Genomic DNA, 23,180 nt, shown 5'->3' with positions numbered 1-23,180 from the left:
CCACCAAGCCCGCGAGGCGGCTGAGGAGCTTGGCATCTCAGTCCCCACGTGGGAGCTGCCCGCAACACAGTAGTCTGTGTTTTGGAGGACCAAATAAAAGTTTATCCAATCCAATCCAATCAGTGAGCATACCACTATCGCAATGAAACTGCAGAAAACTCAAGTTTCTGCCTGCGCCGAGGCAATCGATGGGCATCTATTCTTTTTCCTTCGCAAGAGGAGAAATCGAGGGGATGTTTACACATGCCTCGCCACTGTTTTGAATGTGATAAGCTTTATAAGTGAGACATGCGCATTCGTCATGATATTTCGACAGGTAAGTGGTGTGCGACCGCATTTGTTGCAATGAAGATATGACTAAGTATCGGTAGCGTGTTTGTGAACTTCGTATGCTCGCGCATGCGGTCATTGGAGCAGAACCCCGTTTGAGCGATATAATAACACGCGTAAGAAAGAGCAACTCGGTACACAACACCTTGACGACATTCAACAAACTTCTGCCTATGCTTCTTAGTACATCCTCTTGCATTCTCTACCTCTGTAAACCAATTTTCTGCCACAGAATCCACGGTCATTCTTTCGCAGAAGAAAAAAAGCGTAACGCCTGTTCTGCTGACACCGTGATGAGATCGCACGCCAGCTTGTGCACATAAAGAATAACAGCTAAATTTAGCTGCGAGTTTGTCTCAAAATGTACGGTAGTTTAGCGTAAAGCCTGCTACGAGGCTTTCATCAATGTTAGTCAAAAGCACTGCTGGAAAGTCTGCAAAGTAGCCGTACGTATAACCTCCAATAAGTAACAATTGCACAACACGCAAGCAACGCAAGACAAGGCAGGAGAAAGGAGGGCGAGAGAAGGTGAAAGCCGGAGAGAAGCGGGCAAGATAATTTCTGCCTCGTTTGTATGGGTCCGCAGCGATGTTCCGCACTACACCGAAAAATTCCCTTTCAGAGACATGAAAATTCCCTATTTCTGAAAATTTTCCGTGCAGACATTGGCTAAATTCCCAGCATATTTTTCTGCACAACAGTAATAATTTCCACCGCCATCCACACACACGCATACTATATTTAAACGTGTCTGACGTACTGGCGAGTTTTGAAATCATGACTAGCCCCTCCACTACGGCACAACAAAAGCATGGCTTTATTAATTCATATACTTTAGTACACTGCGCAGTGTTGGCTTCAGGTCTAATACCCATAGTTAAATAGAAATCGCTCCGCGTAAATATCAGAAACAAGTCCCAAGGGCTACGCTTGCGTTGTACATGCGCCAGAACCGATTACAGCAGATGAAGGCGCACTGTGACCACTAATTGTCGGTCATCATAGAAAAATTTAACCATTCCTGAAATTCCCTGCACGGAACATCACTGGACCGTCCACCTAGGGTCCGGGCTTGCAGCTTTGGGGGGTGGAGTTGGATGCCGTAGCTGACGGAGATCAGGGCGAGTCCAAATCTGTGTCTATGGGGTAAGGCCACCGCTGGCTTCGGGATCATTCTGCCAGCGTATAGAAATACGGGGTGTAGTAAAAGGAGGCGATGGCGCATCTGCGGCTCAGTACTACGCGCCTTCCAATCATGTGCTCAGGTTAAGGGTGAGTTTGGGGGTGGAAGTGGGAGCTTCCGTACTCTATTGATCGAATAATTATTATAAATTAATTTGATTATTCGGGAGGTACAAAACGATTACAATTCATCGAATACCTGTACACCTTATGTCGATTAATCGCTCACCGATTTTGCCATCTCTAGACCTATGCGGGCGCCTAAGAATGCGCTCTAAAAGCGCAACGCATTGCAAGAACGTCATGGGTTTGAATTCGCGTACACAACAAGTCAGTTTCTCGAAGATTTGATCCCATCTAAACTTGTGTAAAAATTTCATTGCGCTATTTCGCTTTTGCGATTTGCTTAGACGCGCTACATTTCACGTATTAACGATGGGCACTCACCGCAGCTGCTTGGATATATAATGTACGCAGATAATTCCAGCAGCACGACGGCCACGGCAGTCATGCGGCTCGAGAAACTCACGTCAGTCAATCGCCGCGTCTATACGCTCTCGTGTATGTGACGGAGGTGATTTTGCCTATGTGACATCACTTGTCATCAGAAGAGCTGGCGATTTCTAGATGAAGTGAATTCAATTGCAGAGCCACTGCTCAACCTTCTTCTTCGGCTCACTTGCTCGCAGCTGTGTCGGCCAACAATGGCCAGCGTTTTCTGACCACGTTCGAAGAGTGTTGCAGGGCCCCCGTTAATAAGTGTCCTTCAAGGAAGCGCGACTTTCATTGAACTTGTAATGTGTAGAATATTACGGATGTATTTCGGAAGCATTCAGATGGAGGGCCGGGAGCACGTACGCATCTCGGAATACACAAGAGGACGGAAAAAGCCACGAAATACAAACATTTGTGAGCGCCTGTGAAATACTAATCATGCAACAAATCATTAAATGTAACTGTGCTTGTGGCATTGCATAATGCCTCAGTTGCGTTAAATGGTTGTTAGCTCATAATCCAAGCCAAGTAATATACTAAACCATTCGTTAGTAATATACTAAACCATTCACAACCGCATTTTTTTTTAGAATCCATACGGTACGCGAGCTAGCGCAGTTACAAAAATATGTCGCACGCTGCAATTACATTCTTTCTTCTCTCGTACCGACGAAAGTGCTGGAAGCAAGCAGGGAGAGATGACACGGGAAAAGGAACTACGTCAAGCGCGGCTCGTGACCATGAGCACTTTTTTTTTTTTTGAATACGCGGCTTCTCGGCGCGATCACGCACATGGACAATTCGTGGCGGCCCGAGTAACGACCAATTGTGACGTTAGAGTGCCTAGAAATATTACTGGCTAGTGTGCTGAGCGCGCGAATTCCGTACGAGAGAGCGTGGCCCCGCATGTGATGACTGCACTCAGATACCACAAGCGGCGCTGCGTGTCGAGAGGGTGCTCGAACACGCGAAATTTTTCTCGTAATGTTGCTGCCGGAGCCTTGCCCCGGGTAAAATTGGTGTGTGACAGCTATAATCTGTTTTACTGTGAAGCCGATGGCGCCAGATGTAGGCTACAACATCATGAGATGTTAAAAGCTAAACGGCAATGCAAAGAAAGGGCGTGTTTTCTGCCGTTGTGTCGAAGCAGTTATCAGTCGAACAAAGAAAAGGTGTCTGGTTCTCCACACCAACGGATCCAGGGCGGTTTTTTGAATGTAAAAGTAGGACTAAGAGGGCAGGCAGAAGGCTGGCGCCGACGGCTGTCGTGTGCGAAAGGCATTCTGAGAGTGACTGCATCGAACTATCTTTTCTGATTAGGGTAAACGGTGTCGGGAACTAAATGACCGTTTAGGCATAATTTCAAATATGAATCTTTATCTGAAAAAATGAAAATACCGCTTCAAATTTCAGTCACACGCTTTTCCCCCATTTCTACGTCGGACTCCTTTTGCAACAAGGTATTGAGTATCGTGTGAGGCGAGTGTCAGATTGTTCATTGGCATGTTATAATTCTTTTCTTTTCACTCGAATCCTAGAGGAATGCAGGCTAAGAGGTACATGTTTTTACGTATTATGTGATAATTCTTGCTCTCAAGAACAAAGCACATTTTTAAAATAACTCTGGGTGGTTATACTGTCAATGCACTTTAAAATTAATTTCTGTGCGTTCTGCAGCCCCTTTGAGCGCCTATATATATATATATATATATATATATATATATATATATATATATATATATATATATATATATATATATATATATATATATATATATAATGACACCAAGTCTGCCAGTACGAGACCCTCGTTAATGAATAAGGGTAAGAAGTGTATACGTAAGGGCTCGTTTTTCCGTGTCACACAATATTAATGAGTTCTAACAGACAGTAATGCCAAGGAATGTATAGGGGAAGTTATTAGAACCAATGGAATGTAAATAAGATGCTGTCATTAGGTTGTATACGAGGGACTATTGATCAGCTGCCCGCTCGTAATAAGTTCACGCGCTACGTGACGCCACATATGCGCATAAAAGAGTGTTTCACACTCGTCACTTGGCTTATAGATGGCGCTGACTGACACTCCTACTTCTAAATTCACATATAAACCCCAAAAAAGTGGATGGAGGGAAGGCCGCTGTGATAGCTCAGTGGTTAGAGCATCGAACGCGTTAATCGAAGGTCGTAGGTTCGATTCCTGCTCACGGCTGGTTAGTTTTTCACCCACTTTTCTTTCTTCTTATTTACATTCCATTGGTTCTAATAACTTCCCCTATACATTCCTTGGCATTACTGTCTGTTATATATATATATAACAGACAGTAATGCCAAGGAAGGCATAGGGGAAGATATTAGACCAATAGAAGAAGATAGATAAAGATATTATTGGTCTACTATCTTCTCCTATACTTTCCTTGGCATTATTGTCTGTTAGATCTCATTTAATATTGTGTAAAAACGAGCCCTTAGGTATACACCACGTTCCATATATATATATATATATGCCGTGGGCAGGATCCGAATCTGCGACCTTCGAATAACTCATTCGGTGCTCTACCACTGAGCTACCACGACAGCTATCCCCCAAGCAACATTATTGGGTATCGATGTGTATTTAAACGTGGGAGTGTCAGTCAGAGCCACAAGTAGCCATGGCAGAGAGTGCGGCACACTCTTTATGAGCCTGTTTAGCGTCACGTAGCACGTGACCTAGTAACTTCCCCTATACTTTCCTTGGCATAATTATCTGTTAGATCTCATTATTATTGTGACTAAACATGAACAAACGAGCCCTTATGTATACACTTGTTTTCATTATGTGTGTGTGTGTGCGCGTGTGTGTGCACGCGTGTGTGTGTCAAATTGCCTACTTCTGGGTGTTCTCACGATCACCCCCTTAACTTAGGGTAAACCAAAATTAGTGTTAGCGGGTAGGATGGCTTGATGAATATGACTCGCTGGTCTTGATATGAATAATGTCACAATCCCGCCAAGCACGCCATCAAACCCTTCTCGCCACAGCTTTTTTAACACGTGGGCGTTAAGAAAAAGCAGACATTGGCAACGTTGACATTACGAATGCACATAATCAACGTTTGTACCCCAGCAGAGGAATAGAAGCCAATCATTCTGCGTGGAAATCAAGAATTCTACCACTTAGCCACACCTGGTTTCCGAAATACTTTGCAAGAAGAGCCTAATGTCCGTGATACACACATTCTGGTTCTATTCTTGCACACATTTAGCGCCACTTCATAATGGTTCGCTTAATAAAAAATTACAACAGAGTCACCGCCACTTCATAATGGTTCGCTTATTAAAAAATTACAACAAAGTCACCTTCCATTCGCACGCTTTGCACAGCATTCACGCCCAAGTTACGTGGGATCTGTTTTTGTTTTTTTTTGCAGGCGATAGCGGATGGCGAAATGTATATCACGAAATGATCTGCATTTGGACACGGCGCGACCATGGCACTTACGTCTATGTTCGGCCTTATGCAGGGCATTCTCGGATTCGCCATATTCTCAACAGCCGACCGTCTGCGAATCAGCAAACTGTGCGTCAGCGATGCGGACCAACAGATGCCAATGCGTCATCACATGGAACCATTATCACTGAATGACACGGCAAGAACGACACCGCAATTTAGTGCACACAGCACAGGAGGCCGCCTGTGGGTAGCTACCGGTGCACAGCACAGAGCCACTTCTTCGCTGGACATCGCTTCAAAAGGATCACTGCAAGCCTTCGACCCGCGTGGGCACGGCGGACCCAGCACGACTATGGCAATTACGTCTATGTTCTGCCTCATCCAGGTTAGTTTCAACGTGGGTTCGTTTCGTAGTGATTGTCACTGTATCTTGGTCTTGCAGTGCCCTCGGTGTTATTGGAATATAGCATGTGTTTTCTTGCTTGTCGGTTGATTTTATGCGGTGATGTGGAAATAAACCCTGGCCCCACCTAGAAAGAACTATATGAAGAAATGCTAAACGGCCAAGCAAAAATTTACGATGAAGTGCATGAACTAAAGAAACAGTTTACTGAATTGAAAAATATGGTACATGATCTCATTACGGCACAAAAGGATTCCCAAGAATGCAGCATTCCCAGTGAAAAGGTGGGAAATACGTTACAATCACTGGAACACATCGTAAACTTTCAAAACAAAAAGCTTACCGACCTCGAAGACCGTTCCAGAGGGTCGAATTTCATTATTCACGGTGCCCTAATGAAACCTAATGAAACACGGACCCGAGTTTCTTAATGAAACTGATGCAACCCTGAAGGAAAACGTGGTTAAGGAATTATTCACAGAAAAGCTTGGTGTGAACTGTCATTCCATCGGGCGCATACACCGACCAGGAAAACAAACTGGTAAAAGACCTATCATCCTTTACATTCTAAATTTTAATGAATAGAAAGTAATATTAGAAATTGCCAAAAAAACTGAAAGGATCGACAGTATCTATTCAGCATGATTATTCGCAGTTGACATTTAAGAAACGAAAATTGCTGTGGGACAGTGCTAAGATCGAAAAGCGACAAGGAAAAAAAATATTCTTAGTGCACGACAGCCTTATAGTAAAGAAACATTTTAATGGGATGAATTGCAAAACAGGCGAGTAAAAGCAAGAGACCGTCAATTTTCCTAGCCGCACTCGTGACCTATTCCAGCACTATGTACCAAACAGTTTAGAATACTAAATATTCATACCCGAAGCATTGTGAATAAAATTGAAGCATTCGAAGTGCTTCTGCTGCAACATGATCCACATATTACGGTTGTTACCGAGACTTGTCTACACGACCATTTCCCTAATGACTACGTTTTCCCCTATCCTACACAGTTTTCCGTAATGACAGACGCACTAGGGGAGTAGGGGTGGCTATATTAGTAAAACATTGTATCAATGCTGTTTTGTCCGATGATCTTGTTGACATAAAACGCTTATGTATTAGGGCTAGGTACAAGAAAAATAGTCTCGTAATTGGGTTGTACAGACCCCCAAACGTTACTCCAGAATACCTTAGCACTGAAAAATTATATGGCCAAATTTGAGAGTGAAAAGGTCTTACTGATTGGCGAGCTGAACCAATTATTCAATTTGAAAGCCCTGCACACTATGAAAAGAAGCATAAATAAAAGACAATGTGGAAGTTTGACGTGAATTCTGGTAGCAACCTCTACTTTTATATTCAGCAGGTGACGCGACAAAGTCGTCGGCAAAAAGCCGACGACTGTGTCGTTTACCGCATAATTTACCTGCATGACTCATCCCAACTTTAGTCCGATCTCGACAATATTACCTCCTAAAGCTCACTCTAGTCAATGAAACTGAATATTAGCTAGTGTAAAGTAGGAGGTCTTCTCGAGAAAGTGCTCACTGCACTGTTCTCGCCCCCTCCTTACGTTTCGTATCGCATCGACCACAAATTCAAAGTTTGTGCGTGATTCCGCCTTACCAAGATGTCTCTTACGTGCCCAAGACTTCATCTGAATGGAACCACCTTCCTGCCTCCATCACCAGTGACCTTGACCATGTATCACTCAAGACTGCATTTCTGACTTGCAACACCACTCCTCTCTGTAATGCACCAAACGGCATTGAGAGTGTTTAAATAGATAAATAATTAAATAGGTTGTACCTGTGCACCTTGGCGCCGCTCTGTGCCAGCGAGAGAAAAGACGACGACGTTCGTGTGTCGTGCTCGCAGCCTCCTGTTTTACCCTTTTTTTTTTTCAAACTGCTTTATTCATTTATTTACTTATTGTTATTGGTGAAACCATCGGCTTCATTTTCTGTATTCGTTGTTTTTAATAGTATATTTCACATTTATCTTTGCCTTTTTTATAGTTTAAAAACCGTGAGCTAACAAATTAACAGTATTTAGTCAAAACTACCCCGTTCCTAGCGACTACCCCAGCGTGGGAGTGTGCCACAGTTTCCAGGCACTTTGTTCCTTCCTTATGTACTGATGCTTGCCTTCGCGCGACTCTTGCTGAAACACTTCCGAAGAACAAGTTTGTTACATTTGATGGAGCGCTGCTGGGCCGGTCCCCTCCTCGTCTTGCACTTACACAACTGGGCTGTACCATCTTCATCTGCCCCCGAAATGGCCGAGGACGCCGCTTCTTCCCAATCACCAGCTACGATCATGTGTGCTGGGATGCTTCGTCAACGTGACCCTCTGATGTTCAGTGGCACCGACAAACTTGACGTCGAAGACTGGCTAGTAGAGTTTGAGCGTGTTACAGTCCCCACAAATAGGATGACCCTGCTAACTTGACGCGCATCAGCTTTTACCTGACTGATGTGGCCCAGCTATGGAACTACAGCCATGAAGCCGAGTTCACCACCTAGTTGGCATTCAAGCAAATCATCGCTTAGGTTGGCCTGGCTTGCGCAAGCTTCGCCCTGAACATTGCCTTCGTGGCAGAGCCCAAAGGAACGGTGAAACTTTTTGAGTTATATTGAGGACGTCATCAACCTCTGTAAGTGGGTGAATGCATCTATGGCGGAGTCTGACAAAATGAGGCACATACGGAGAGGCATAGATGACGATGCATTTAATATGCTTGTAGCCATGTGACCTAAAACAGTAGTGTAAGTCATCGAACTGTGCCAAAGCTTTGACGAGCTACGCAAAGAGCACCTTTCTACCCGTCGCCTCGGAATTCCCACAGTGGAACTCTCATCTTAGGAAGCTAGGAGCACTGGCGCTGAATATTCCACTTTACTGCCAGAAATTAAACAATATATTTGTGACGAAGTGGCTGATCAGCTCTCTATGTCACATCTGTCACTGAGAGTTCCACGGCACAGGATCACTCGCTCCGTCGTCTCATTCAGGCTCCAGTTGCTGAGGCCCTCCCCCCTCCTGTACCACCATCGCAGCTTGCGGCACCTCGCACCTATGCTGAGGTCGTTACCCATTCTTATGCTCGACCGACGCCAGCACCATCCGCCCCAGTCGCCAACTTCTACTCGCCGCCACACCCTGTTTTCGCGCAACCCCTGTCGCCTCCCGGACCACCTCACAAGCCTTGGCGCTCTCCAGGCAACAGGCCCATCTGCTACGCCAGCGGTATTCCTGGCCATGTTGCTCGTCACTGTCGTCGACAGCACAGTCTTTATACCAACGACGGCATCCTCAACTTCAGGTACATGCCACAGCAGCCAGCATACCCCGTTTCTGCCGACCCATCGGGCGCTCATTCGCACCATGCCAGTTCCCCCTCACGTTGATCTCCTCCTCCCCGGCACCGCTCCATTTCTCCTATGCGCCGCTGTTCCAACCCCAGGCAAGAGGTAAACTATGAGCCGCAGTTCCTGAGGCATGAACCGCGCCCTCGTCGAAAATTTCAAGGCGTCATCTTTCGCTGCGAACGAAATCGCTGTTATTGATGGTGTCGCAACGAACACTCTTGTCGCCACAGGAGCTGCCCAATCTATTTTAGGTGAATTTTTGTGCCACAAACTGCTGAAAGTGATGATACCTGTTTCTCATCTTTTGTTACAGACGGCAAGCTCACAGCCCGTTAAACCTTCGGCAGCGTGCATGGCACGTCTTTTTATCAATAATGCATTCCACCTTGTGTAAATCGTTGTCCTACCGCCTGCACCCCATGACGTGATCACCGGTTCGAACTTCCTCTCTACGAGTGATGCTGTCGTTGACTGCGCTGCACCTCGATTCGCTTTGTCCCCTTTCATTACCACAATCGCCGACGCTCCCAGCCCAGTGCCTAAATTGGTTGTCGCTGCTGATGCCATCATTTCTCCATTCTCTGCCACCCTGGTGTGTTTCCTCTGACTCTGTGATTTGACCACCCTGTTTACACCGTCTGAAGACTGTGCACGACGACGAAACCTTGTACTCCCGTTTGCCGTCGATACCGTTCCGGTGTACATTGATGTACACCGGAACAAGGTAAATGAATAAATAACAAGCTGCTGTGCCTTAATGAGGACAGTCGGGTACACTGAGCTGCAAACATGATTCGTTGACAACTACTTGGCTGTTATAATTATTTCAGGCAGGTCCCGCAATCCTCACAGAATTTGTCATTTTCAGCACAATACATTAATCCAACAACAATACAAGAGATATGCTGCATGACCAGACCTCCTAGCCACACACATTTCTCAAGGCTGCCACAGTTCTCCCTCAACTTTAACAGCTTGACGGCAGATCGCTGCACCAATACACGACACAGAAATACTACAACCGTACAATTATTACTAAGAGTGCAGTCAGTGCAATCAAATATTAACACACTGACTAATGAGGGGTGTACCAGCAAAACCATTGGCTAGATTAAAGGTTTCATGTTTTGTGATTTGCACACTGAAATACACTATTAACTACCAAATTTTAGATATGTGCCTCAACATACATAACATATTTTGTTATAGCTGGGTGCAGTCGAAGTGTAACATGCAGCAACCAAGCAAGATGAGTGTTTAGTGCTGTCTAAAAGTAAGCTGGCAAATAAACTACTCAATTTGGGCAGCTACCATTGCATACTTTATTGAGAACAAAACTATGGCAATATACATTCACTTAAATGGAAAGTATTCACTTTTTCGCAGTTGCAACGTAGTAATAGCATCAGCATGTATTGCCACACAAGAAACTTGCGGTCACTTTATTTATTACTAACGCCGAAGCAGAAATCTTGTGATTTAAATTGTGCTAGAGTAAAGAAAGACATTTTCTGCTTTCACGTAAAAGGGAGGTGCTGAAAGTTAAGCACCAACTCTCATAACGTTGTATTTGATTGATTGATTTGTGCGGTTTAACGTCCCAAAACCATCATTTGATTATGAGAGACGCCGTAGTGGAGGGCTCCGGAAATTTTGACCACCTGGGGTTCTTCAACGTGCACCCAAATCTGAGTACACGGGCCTACAACATTTCCGCCTCCATCGGAAATGCAGCCGCCGCAGCCGGGAATCGAACCCACGACTTGCGGGTCAGCAGCCGAGTACCTTAGCCACTAGACCACCGCGGCGGGGCCTATATAACGTTGTATTTAGCTTAAAAGAAAGTATTTGAAATATTTGACCAGACACAGGAAGAAAATTCTTGATAATGAACTGGCTACTCATTAAGACTTCTGTTCCTCACCAATACTGCTAGGCAATGCCGGCACACTGAACCTGAAGCCATCCAGCACCTGTGTTTGTAAACAACGTTAGAACCTATATTGTAGCAATCACTTTCACACATTTCAACTCATTTCTCATCAACAAACAGCCACAATGAGTGAATACATGCAGAAGGTAGGCCCTGCATTGCCTGGAACAATGAAAAAGCATACAATGAATGACATGAGGAATATGATAAATTGTTAAATTTTCAGAGAAGGGCTTCTCTGAATGAAAGCGTGCTTTGCAACACAGGAATGAATGAAGATGAAATGCAACATTGAAGCACACATGGTCATTCAGGCACACAGATCACGTATTCTCTAGCTGCCTCTTCTGATATTTGTGGATCACAGTGTAGACTTCTTGCATGGCTTCCAGCTGATCCCTTCTGTTCATTTCTCTAATGCAGCTGGCGACGTACATGCAAAAGTGGTAAATCGTGTCCTTTTGTTCACCGCTTTCCTTGCGCTCATCTTGAAGCATCTTTAAATGCTCCATGCATTTGGCCATCGAGTTGGCCATGGTCGTCTCTATTGAAGAAAGGTCCCGATCCGTGTCTTCCGTCTTGTGGGACGAGTTGGCCATGGTTGTCTCGAGTGACGACGCGTACTGAATTGTGTCCTCTGTCTTGCGAGTGGGTGGCACCACACTGAAACAAAAGGTAAATGCTGATTTATTACTGAACGACCGATGAACAAAGATTATATTCCCCGGGCAAACAAGAGACATAAAATATGCCAGAGAGATACGGATGAACCTCTGGTTATTGAGGTGCTGCAGCTGCTTAAACCATCAAAAGAGCGGCTACTTGGGCTGGTCGGTATTGCATTTTTGAAAGAAATATACTTTTCAGTGCGCAGAACACATTTGTCTGCTTATCTGTCTTTATGAATCTTTCCCTGCACACTAAGAAAGTATATTTTTTTCTAAAGTACTTAAACGAGCATACATTCGAGATTCATGGCTGATTCCAGGGTGAACATGAAAAATTTTTGAATAATGCGCATGTCACTAGAGCCAACACTGGTTCAACACTCATTTTTTTCCTTATATCAAGCACTTATCTTTTTTTGAACTTCTGCTTTATTTGGGAGTCACATAGTTTCACAGGGATGAGATAACCAGCATTAGCATTTTATCACCTACAAATTCTAGAATAGAATGCGGACACAGACATCAACTGCCCAACCAGCAGAGGTATTCACCAGTGATGCAAATCAAGAGTAACTAACACTGAAGAGATTTGACATGTACTACCAACAACAGCCTTATTCACTCAATTTCATGTGTATGGCCAGGCGTGATATTACCACAGCTAAGTGAGGAATGTGCACTTTCATCTCTTGGTCCCACTTTGGCTTACACACGGCCAGATGTGCAGTCATCATCGTCAGCAAATATGTCATATTTATTTCATTCTGAGAATAGTGGCATCATGATGGATGCAGAGAAAGAAGCTACCCTTCAGTTCCAAGCTATACAATAAAAGTTTATTAGTTTTACTTCTCAGCTATCTGCTGTCCATCATACTTCAAGATGATGTTCCTGCTAAGCACGTAAGCACATTGCTACGAGACAATATATGCCTTAAAATAGTGCACAGACATATTATGGCCTAATGTATATGCCCGAGGTTTCTTGCATACTGTTTGTATTAGCAAGTATCTGTTATTGCCCTCGGGAACAAAATGCCAGGCCACTCAGCAACCATGACAGGCGGAGGATAAGGACAGTTGCAGGAGAAGGTAGTGTCTACGCACTATTTGCCCTTGTTAGTTGCACACAGTTTGTTTAACAAGAAGAGGGACCCTAAATCTAATGCCTTTCATACAATTCACAGCAACAGTCCCAACATTGTAGGTTTGATGCCTTTAGCTAGTTTGTAAAAGCTTCGACGTTCGTAAAAGCCCCCCCCCCTTTTCCCTTTGTAACTTTAGTTCCCCAAGAAGCGTGCGTATTTGTGCACCTACGAAATAAACACTCATGTTGTTAGCCAGTGCTAAATCCCGTGTGTCTGCGCTGTTCCCTGTTATAATGCCAAGCCAAGCTAGATGTTTATACTCTTTTAAAGAACAATTTTTCCACTGTGAATTCTCTTCAACCCCTTAATGCGTACATCCCTTCTGGTTCATGCTACATGCAATGCTTGGCTGCTCTCGTTTCCCATCGGGCACTCGTTCTTGCACCCCCCCTCCCCCCCCCCCCCCCCCCCCCCCCCGTTGCCCAGCTGGTAGAATTTTTCCAGCTACCTCGTGGTCACACCCTGCGGTTGTGCCACATCATGAGATCCGAGACCTGGAGGCAGATTGGCTTGCTCAAAGACAGCTTTATTCCTGGCCTGCTATCAAAGGTCTTTTCCTGAACTAGTGCACCACTGTTATCACCAGTAAATGCAGACAGAATCTCGAGCGAGTGGGGTCTTGTGGCAGAATGTTCTGTGCAGGTTTCCGAAGAACGGGACTTTGCACTAAGTGAAGGATGTTCGGAAAGATTGGCACCGTCGACATCCCTCAAAAGTTGCACAAAAGCTGGGATAGGGCCCGAAGTATTCCGTTGCCCCCAAACTAGATAAGACAGCTTCTCGCCCTCATCAGAGGCACAGCAAGTCGAGCAGTCCCAGCGGAGGGTGGTCAGCTTGTTTCTGAATGTGTGGCAGCCCTCCCGGCTAGGCTGCTTGGCATCAGATGCCTGCCCCTATCACGTGTTGTCGAGTCACTTTGCAGGGATGATCTCAAGCTTCTGCAAGCCAATAAAAAAGGAAGCTTTGTTCTCATGTCCCTCCAAGAATATCACTTCAGACGTAGCCTTTCGACATAATTTTCGTGAAGCAAAAAGCTTTCACCCAACCAAAGCAATAAGCATGCTGTGAACAAATGAGAGGAGGCAGGCCTGGTAAAGCTTTCCGACTTGCTAAAAGGCTCTAAGGAGCTTTGCCTCTCGGCATTCTTCACTGTGAAGGTGCAGAAAAAAGAAAGGCTTCCCTTTCCAGGTGATTGCGATGGAAGTCAGCAATTGTCAGGGGCGCTTACTTGCACAGAGGCCTCACACCGCTTGAAGTTGACAACCTGTTCCTCATTCCCAAAGCATGCTAAGTGTCTAAGCTTCCTGGAAAGTTTCGTTCACCGCATGTCATACCTGCCAGGTTGGCAGCGCAGGCATTAGGGAGATGCAACCAGGGGGGGGGGGGGGGGGGGGGTCACGGGGGATGGAATTTTTCACACGCTTTTTCTCAAGATTGAATTGTTATGGAGTTATCATGGCACAATAATGGTATAGTTTTTGTAAACCGCCAATAACCTACCCCGCTCTGGTCACCACCACCAAATCTTCGACGTGGCTGAAGCCACCTTTTTCGAGAAGCCCTTCGAGCACTGTCGGGCATAACAATGTTCACCGCTCCCACTCCAACACTTTGCCAAAAGAATGTTTTTTTTGCATGGAGAAACTGCACGTGGAGTTCAACCTTAGCGCCATGCTAGTCCAAGCTGTCACTCAAAAAACAGTCCAAGCTGTGTCGCTCGCAGTTACATTACTGCCCAATTTTTGTTGTGGCAGATTCGGCCCTCTTCAAAAACTCCTCAGAATATATTTGTGAATAACACGGTTTGCGGCTATGACATTTGGCCTGAAGTAGTTGCCCAAGTGTCTTGTCTGACATGGAAGCCCGGAACTCTGTTCGAGTCTTCCTAACAATGCTGAACTGCCGCTCCCATTCAGCATTGGTGTGCGGTACTGAAAGGATTCCCAGTATCACTTGAGCAATGCAACTGAATTTCATAAGTCCATCTTCACCTTTCAGCAGCGAGATTTTTCTCCACTGCATATCGGCCCATTCCTCTTCCAGTATATTTGTAGGAATTTCGAAAGACTGCATCTTCACAAATTCCATTTCCAGTGCATTAATAGCTTGATCTCTGGTCTCTTGCTCGTTTTGTGGCAATAACGCTGGAAACCGCTCAACAAAAAAAAGGGCATTCTTAAATGACATGTTATCCATAGCTTCAATATCCACAACACGTGCATTGATCAAAGCCTCATTTCTAAAAGGAAATTTGAGGCGCATGTAGTCGAATGCAGCAACCATGCACCTTCTAACAGCCTCAAAAAATTCCTTTTTGTCACTTGGCTTGAGCTTTTCAACAACACATTTAGCTTGGTGTTCAATCGCCAAGTCTTGGTCATCCTTTTGCACATTTCTGCTGTGGTAGTCTATCAAACAAATGTCATTGTGCTGCTTTAGCAGTGCTGGCCTCACAAACCTTGAAAGGATGCCCTCAAGAAGGTTTAGAAGTATAGGCTGTAGCTTGTGTATTATGAATGTCTGTGCTTGCAGGCGGCAGTTGACTGTCTCAAAAGCAGGAATAATGTTATTTAAAAACAGACAGCAAGCTTTGCTAAGCTCCGAGCTCAAGAACACGAACAGTCATTCCTCACGTGTTATGCAAGTTGATCCAGTCTTGCACACATCAGTAGCCTTAACTTTTTTCACAGGCACAGGTGTTGATTCAACAGACTTCTTTCTCTTCTGTCTGAACTGGTGCTGCTCAGTAACTTCAGTTTGTGCTGGCATTTTGGGAATGTCGTAGTAGGTCAGAATTTGGGACCCTGTAGTGGCATCTCTTTTCACTTCTTGAAGGAAAAAACTCACGAGTGGTGCCCACTGATATAGGAGCCTTTCCAGGCATCTTCCCAGCGAAAGCCATCTGGTTGAAACGTGCTTTGGAATCTTGCGAAATTCCATATTGTGCAGTTCGTGAAACTCTTTAAGCGAACTTTTTCTTCTAGTACATCTTTTTAAATAATAAAAAATGTCCACAAGGACTTCGTCCACCTTCGCTGGGAGACAACAAGCTGCCTTTTCAGCCACAAGGTTTATTAAATGGCATGGGCATTCAATTTTCACAATGCTTTCATGGGCCTTGGTTAGTGCTGCCGTTACGCCATTCTTATCGCCCATTATCGCGTTGGCATTGTCACAGCAAAAAGCTATGTAATTAGACAATGGCACATTCAATGATGCAAAACTGTCCATGATTAACTGGCAATGTTGCGCCCCGTTGAAGGGCCTTCCAGGGTGCTTAAAGTAAGCAGTTTGCTCTCGATAAGGCCTGATTCTTCCACAAAGAAGGTGGCCACGATGGGGTACAGCTGTACCTGGCTGTCGTTCCGAGCCGTCAGTGGCAACCACAAAAACTCGTCTTTTCAAGGCACTCACCACACACTCTTGTGCATGACCTGCCATTTCGCCGACAATCATTGTAGTCTTAGTTCTAGCACAGCCGTAGCGCTTCGCAACACCGCATTTTGGAAACATCTTCCGCACCAAGGGTCCCACGTGGTCGGAGACACTCAACGGAATGCTGTGCCAAGCAGAGAAGGAGTAAACAAACAATCCGCACGTAACACATCATTGACGCCGTCTCGCTTACCAAAAAATTGTTGCATTAGATGCTGTTTCTCCTGGCACTGAACGTTGTTGGTGTGCTTCTTTGACGAAACGTGCGCAACCACGTCAGTCCTGCCGCCGTGGGATATACTGATGTTGCACTTACAGATGGTGCAGAACGCATGGTGCTCACCTTTCCGCGAGGCGATAACACAACCGAACTCTGTCGTATACTGCTTCAAGAACACCTGAAGACATTTCTTTCGCTCTTTGCTGAGTGCCATGGCAGACAGCAATGCGACACAGCGCTAGCCATGCTAACAGTGCTCGCGACACAAGAACACAAGCAATGCTCAGAGAAAGAACAGCAAGTCGGTGTGCCAGCGGTGTCAGTGCTATCACTCAGCGACATCAGCGTGGAAAATACAGCATAATCCGACGCTAGTGCCACCACACCTGCCTTGCGCCTCATAGCTCACAGAGCGGCGGCGCTGCATTCACATACTCGGAGAAGTACTGGCAGGCTCGCTTGCTTTTGCAACGGCTCCGCTTGGTCGACTAGGCACATTCGAGCTCTTCAACGATGGCGATAAGAATCGGCACTCTGCGCGTATGGATTCGTACTAGGTTGCCAAACTAGAGCCCGCTTTGAGACAAACACGCGGGTACTTCTGGGAGATTTCTATCTCGGTCGTACAATCGTACAAAGCAGTCGAAATTCGGGAGTCTCCTGGGCAAATCGGGAGACCCGGCAAGTATGCCGGGTGTACAATTCTTTAGATAGACATCAAAGATCTATACCCGAAGCCACCCTAGCTGTCCCTGTGCAAGAGAGCTAAAAAAGATACGAAGCCACACGTTTCCAAAATACAGTAGGCACAAATGTTTCAGGTTTTCTAACTTGGCTTCCTTGTATCTCAACTGAACTGCTGCCCATTAAGACAAGCAACTGCGTGTGTACAAATACAGTGTATGCACCCGGTCATGCATCGCCCCAGTTCTAAGCAGCCTACTTCAGGCCCGATATGAAAGGCAACTGCAAAAATCGGTTGGCACAACCAGGTAGGTGAAGGTCTTTTGGTATGTCTACGATTTTTTTTTTATAGTGAGCACTCTATCGAAAGCCACAGAAAGGTCAACAACATTTTCTAATGCTTTTGTGAGAACTTTCCCGCACTTTTATTCACAAGGGAGCTACCCGAGGGTAGTCAAACATATTTCCTAGACCTTGAGATAGCTTTTAGGACAGAGGACACAGGCTGAAAGTGCTCACCCCATTCAAAATAGACCAGCTTCCATTTTCATTACACCATTCTATGTTAATCAAATGGGCTATCGCTCTTTCTGCTATGAAGAATGCATTAGTTAGGTCGTGTTCACATCTAATTGCTTCCAGCTTAACCAATCAAGTTTGAATGTAGCAGAAGGCTGGCTTCTTCAACCAATTCCTGTTGTAACTGTCTGAAGTCCTCCAAAAGAAGCACCATAAAATGGCTATAAGCCTCATGCTGAAGAGGACAAGCCAAGAGTTGCGGTCAGCCACTACCGACACAATTTTTCACTAAGATCAGTAAGGCAGCTGCGCATGCCAGCATAAGAGCGTGTTTTCGGCATCAATAAAGCTAGATTGATTGAGCAAGAAGGTGAATGCACTTTGCCCAAGTCCTTCCATTTGCAAGAAACAACACAAGATGCAGTTTGTGCCTTGCAAGACGGAAGTGATCTACGAGGTACCTACGTCTTGCAGAGGGCTTTAAGTTGGGCAGACAGGCCACTGCATCAAGTACTGGCTGCGAGAGCACAAGAACAATTTCAAAACCCCCAGTGGAAGCGATATGGCTATTCATCAAACCAAAATGTTGCTGCAGTGATAGTGTTGATCAAACGGCCAGCCTGCACACACAAAGCAATAGCCACACCCATGAAATCTACAAAGCATTCACAATTCATTCCAATGGGCCATTTTGTGTAATTACACCACTGATCGAAATAACAAGCAACAAAACTAATTATCTCCACACGTGATCATTGCATCGTCATGGACTAGTTGAGTGTGTTCAGCACCACCCCCTCACCCCGACCTTTTTTCTTACTGCCATTTCCCATGACGTGTATATATTTTTGTTCCTATGAAACAAACCCTCATGTTGTTGGCCAGCATTAAGTCCTGTGCATCCTTCTTGTGCCATGTGCCAGTGCTGTTCCCTGTTATTAAGCCAAATAGGTAATTACACTTAGAAAAACTGTCTGTTTTTGTTTGAACATATTAAAGTGGTCATGAACCACCTTTCAGGATTATTAAGAAACCACATCCTGCAGAAAGAAGACAATGCTATGAACATCACAACCATTTCTTTCAATTTTCCACAGCAAGTAGTTTACAAGCAAAGCGCAACACTGCCATTTATTCAGGCCCCCACTTTTATACAGAGGTTTGTCCTCACTTCAGAGTGACCGGCACCAGCTTTTTGATGTTGAACAGCAAATAATGTGTTATTTACCAACAGCCAACACAACTTAAGAGTGGCGTTTGGATCAGATGCTCTTCCTAAATTAAGATGCCACTACGCGATGGCGCTGTGCTCCTTGCTGTACTAACATTACACAATAGCCACAATAGTGCACTTTGAGATCACATGGGTCTGCGATCTATGTGAGCTAGCACAACTGCCAGTGATTTTCTCTGCCCATTGTAGCGAGGACAGTTGCAGAAGTTGTGCTGTCGTATTATGATGACTGTGATGTGCGACTTCTCAGTGCACATGCTCTCCTCTCTTTCTTTCAAATTCACTCATTCCTGTAGCATACCAGTCATTCTAGACTGGCTAACATCCCTGTTGACTAAGGCTCCTGTTTCTTTCTTGAGATAACAATGGAAAAGAGTAATCGTCCGCCATCACGCCCACTCAAGCTCATGGCATAGTCTGCCGTAACTACTTTCCCCAGTGGCATCCCTCACTGTGTAGATTCCAGTGCGACTATCGAGACAAGACGGAAGAGAAAGTGCTTAACCCTTTGTGCAACAGTGGGACATATTCGTCCCACTTTTCCATCTGCAGGAAAATTTATTTCTCACATTGCCAGTTGCAATTAGTGCAATGCAAAGTCACTAATATCTAACCTAAGCCTTCGTAGTCTCAAGAAAAATTCTTTTACCATGCTTTCCTAAGTGCTACGATGGTGTAGAATTTAGATAAAATTTTTTATGGTAGCTTCCGAGTTTTATTCTACTTCAACTTGCCAATAAAAATGCCAGCGAATTTTCTCTTTTTTTGGTTTTTCAGAGATGAAACTTTAGTTTCCAGTCCCGCGTTCTCGTAAATTTGTGCAAAACTTTACCAATATATACATCCGAACGAACTCCTGCCAAAAATTGTTTCATCACTCAGCATATTTACGGACTTTTCTGCACGGAAAAATTTGTCTTAATACCACGTGCCACTTCAAAAGTTTGCACATAGTCAGGGACAACAGCTGTGCTCGATCATTTTGACAGCAAAAGTAAAAACAGCAAAATGAACAAAAAAAAATTGTTGACAAATGTAGTGCAGTAAGCTTTACAGGAACAGACCTGTGGCTATAAAGGCTCACAAAAGGCGCAACTACAAGTGGTCTTCTAAAATGAAGCCTGCACAACTTTCCTCTTCAAGAAGTCACACTCGGCCATTTGCTTTGGCTGTTTCATGCCAAATACCAGTTGATGCAATCGCCAAGTAATGCTTTCATGAGATAGTGGGACAGTGTTTCTCTATTTTTTAAGAGACTCAAGTTTTTTTTTTTTTTTTTTTCAGTAAACTGCTGGCTTTATTTTGATTAGAGATTATTTTAACTATTTTAGTTGTAGAATATGAGACTACCACAGCCAGCTTTAATATCATCGGTTAAAAGATATAGGCAAACCTAGAAAGAGTTGAAGGAAGCGACAAACCCCTGCAGTTCCATTCATTAGTGACATATTCAAGAAATATTTTGGCAATCAGTACATATTGCAATAACCTTCAATACAGGAATCATTCAATACTTGAAAAAGTGACTGATGACCCCTTTAACCTTTTCAGTTCGTGAATACCCAAATGGGCGCATTTTAAAAAAGTGTGCTGTACTTTTATTACGAGAACGCTTAATGAAAATTGATGTTTCTGGAAGTGGAGGCATTGTCAGCAAACTGCCCACGAATGCATGCCCATGTAAACACTCGCTGTACAAAGAAGTATGGCAGCATCATGTGAGGAAAGCACACACAGTCGACCAGGTGAGATTAAATCTTTTCTAATTAACAAAATGCTACATATATACTGCAAAGCCGTGAGTTAAACTATCACCACTAGAGAAGGCGCATAAAAAATTCAGCCTTGTTGCTTTCAGTTGCCTTTGAGACAGCGCAACTGACTTACAAACCGAAACAGAAGGGACCGGGAAAATTTGTTCCATTTACCAGGAGTTCCATTCACTGAGAGGTGAACTGGGGTGCAGTACACAGAGATGAAACCAATCATATCAGAGGCAGTTGTTCCATTTAGGCACCAGTTCTGTTTAACAGATTGCCATTTACTGATCCACTGTATCACCCAGTTGGGCAATGCCGGTCATTGCATTGAAAATACACTTAATGTTGCTTTGTGTTGCAGGGATATTTCCGAGTGACTAGGAAGTAGAAGAGTTACTCTTTCAGAGCGTATTGACTTGTCTGATGAAGGCAACATTTTCAACAAGCTACACAGCAGTGATGGTGAGATAGCAGCAGTGACGATGATGATAATTACGTGAAGACATTGATACACCAGTGAGCTTTCAACTTGAACATTGCGGCTTGATTCTGAGAGTAGGCCCAACTGAAAAAGGGTAGAACACCTGCGGGTACGTGTAGGTCAAATAAGGCGAAAAAAAAAGCAGGTGTATCGCAGCCCTGCTGCATCCAACATGCATCAAGAATATGAACAGTGTTGATCTTGCAGACACATACGCGCCCAAATTCTGGACAAATATCCATACAATGCAGTGAACCATCATAGTATTTCCCCTTTTCTGAACCTAGGGGCAATAAATTCAAGAATCAAATACAGGAAAGACTTCAACCTCATGGATGTTGCAGGAAAAAAACATTCCCAACGAATCCAAGTTTCGTGAAAACACCAATTGGGAAGCATGTCAAGCAAATGCGAAAATTCAAAATTGCAGTAAATCTGGATGATTAGAATGGCTTCTCTCTGTCAGTTCCAAAATGTAGCATGGTGGTTTTAATATCAGCTAATCAAGTCCGATTTGACATGCAGGGACATTTTGTAAGACATGTACCCCCAAAGTTTCCGATACTATACAACACTGAAGATAACTGTGCAAAAACCAGAGTTAAATGCACTAAATGCGAGCTGCTTCTTTGCCTTCTATACAAAAATGACTTTCGTGGTCTTTACCCAGAGTGCCCAAATGGGTACATTGATTTTTTCTTCTGAAATTGCATGTTTATTTTCTTCTTCTGAGAAGTGTTTTGTGATAAAAGAGTTTATATGAGTTCACCTTGCCCACTTTTTCCTCAGGTCTAAAGAGGTTGATGCTTTAACTGCCAAATTCAACTTCCAAAAATGTAGCAAAATCGCAAAACTTTCTTAAACAGTAGTAAATTTTTCCATGCAATCCCGATTCTGAAAACATATTTCGTTTAGCACTAGCATATAAATTAAAAACAATAGAACTGCTGTTGATGGCACTTTTACTTCAGTAATGTGTAGTAATGGATCAGAATGTACAGATAATGAAATTGTTTATTTTATGCAATACACAGTAATACATTGAAAATTGCAATTGTTGCTTCGTCGTAACAAAAACTTTTATGATCCATAGTCCCTCGTTCAGTGCTAAGTTTTAAGCACATGCATACGTGTCGTAACCTGAAGCAATACCCAGTGCAAAAAATTGGCCTCGTATCTGCATGTTACACTGAAAACGTCGTGGAAAGACGATAGTCTTGCGTCTGGAGAGAGTGAACAAAACGTTTATTTGATGTTCTGCGCAAGAAAGTCGGTGAATGGTATTCTGGAGGCGCTCTGTTAGAGTGCCTCGAGCGTGTAGCAGAGGCGAACAAGCGCATGAAGTCACATCACACGGGAGACATGAGCGCTATCTGGTCGTTTTCTTGGAAAATGAAGCATGTGTGCACTGCGCGCCTGTCTCGGAAGTGATAAGGTGTAGAAAGCAAGGCAATGGGTAGGTGCCACCACCATGTCATCTTAGCAAAGCATTGAAAACACTTGCCTTTTCGTGCAAGCGTTGCATGGTCAGTGCAACGTGATAAACACTACGGTCCTTAGAATTACTTATGTATGCCTTTTCTAGTAAGTGACACACATACAGAATATTGATGTGTTGTTATGGTGCCTGAGATATGCACAATAATTCCTTTTTATTTGACAACATGCTAAGTTTTAAGCGCACACATACGTGCCGTAACCTGAAGCAATATTCAGTGCAAAAACAACGACCGAGTTGCTGTTCGACACAAGTTCCATGTCATCTCTAACACTGTGTTCTGTAGTGTTTCAAGAAGCACCACTTTTTTTTTAAGCATTGCTGCCACCAGAATTCTTCCTGTGAAGCGGCATTATCAAATGACTGTTGCCAGGCTTAAG

At 44.3% G+C, this 23,180-nt stretch overlaps 2 protein-coding genes across 3 annotated transcripts in view; both read right to left on the bottom strand.

Annotated features, from left to right (window-relative positions):
* Positions 1-23,180, bottom strand: part of LOC119163061 (ninjurin-2) — a 150,229-nt gene that overhangs the window by 72,716 nt on the left and 54,333 nt on the right. The window lies entirely within an intron of this gene.
* The window catches only part of LOC119163059 (uncharacterized), a 42,680-nt gene continuing 30,019 nt past the window's right edge, over positions 10,520-23,180 (bottom strand). The window contains exon 5 of the mRNA XM_037414991.2: positions 10,520-11,817. Within this exon, the coding sequence (XP_037270888.2) occupies positions 11,478-11,817 (340 nt within the window). The 3' untranslated portion in view covers positions 10,520-11,477. The remainder of the gene's footprint in view (positions 11,818-23,180) is intronic.

This window comes from Rhipicephalus microplus, chromosome 9, assembly GCF_043290135.1.
Source record: "Rhipicephalus microplus isolate Deutch F79 chromosome 9, USDA_Rmic, whole genome shotgun sequence".
Lineage (NCBI taxonomy): Eukaryota > Metazoa > Arthropoda > Arachnida > Ixodida > Ixodidae > Rhipicephalus > Rhipicephalus microplus.
This window is presented reverse-complemented; position numbering and strand designations above follow the sequence as displayed.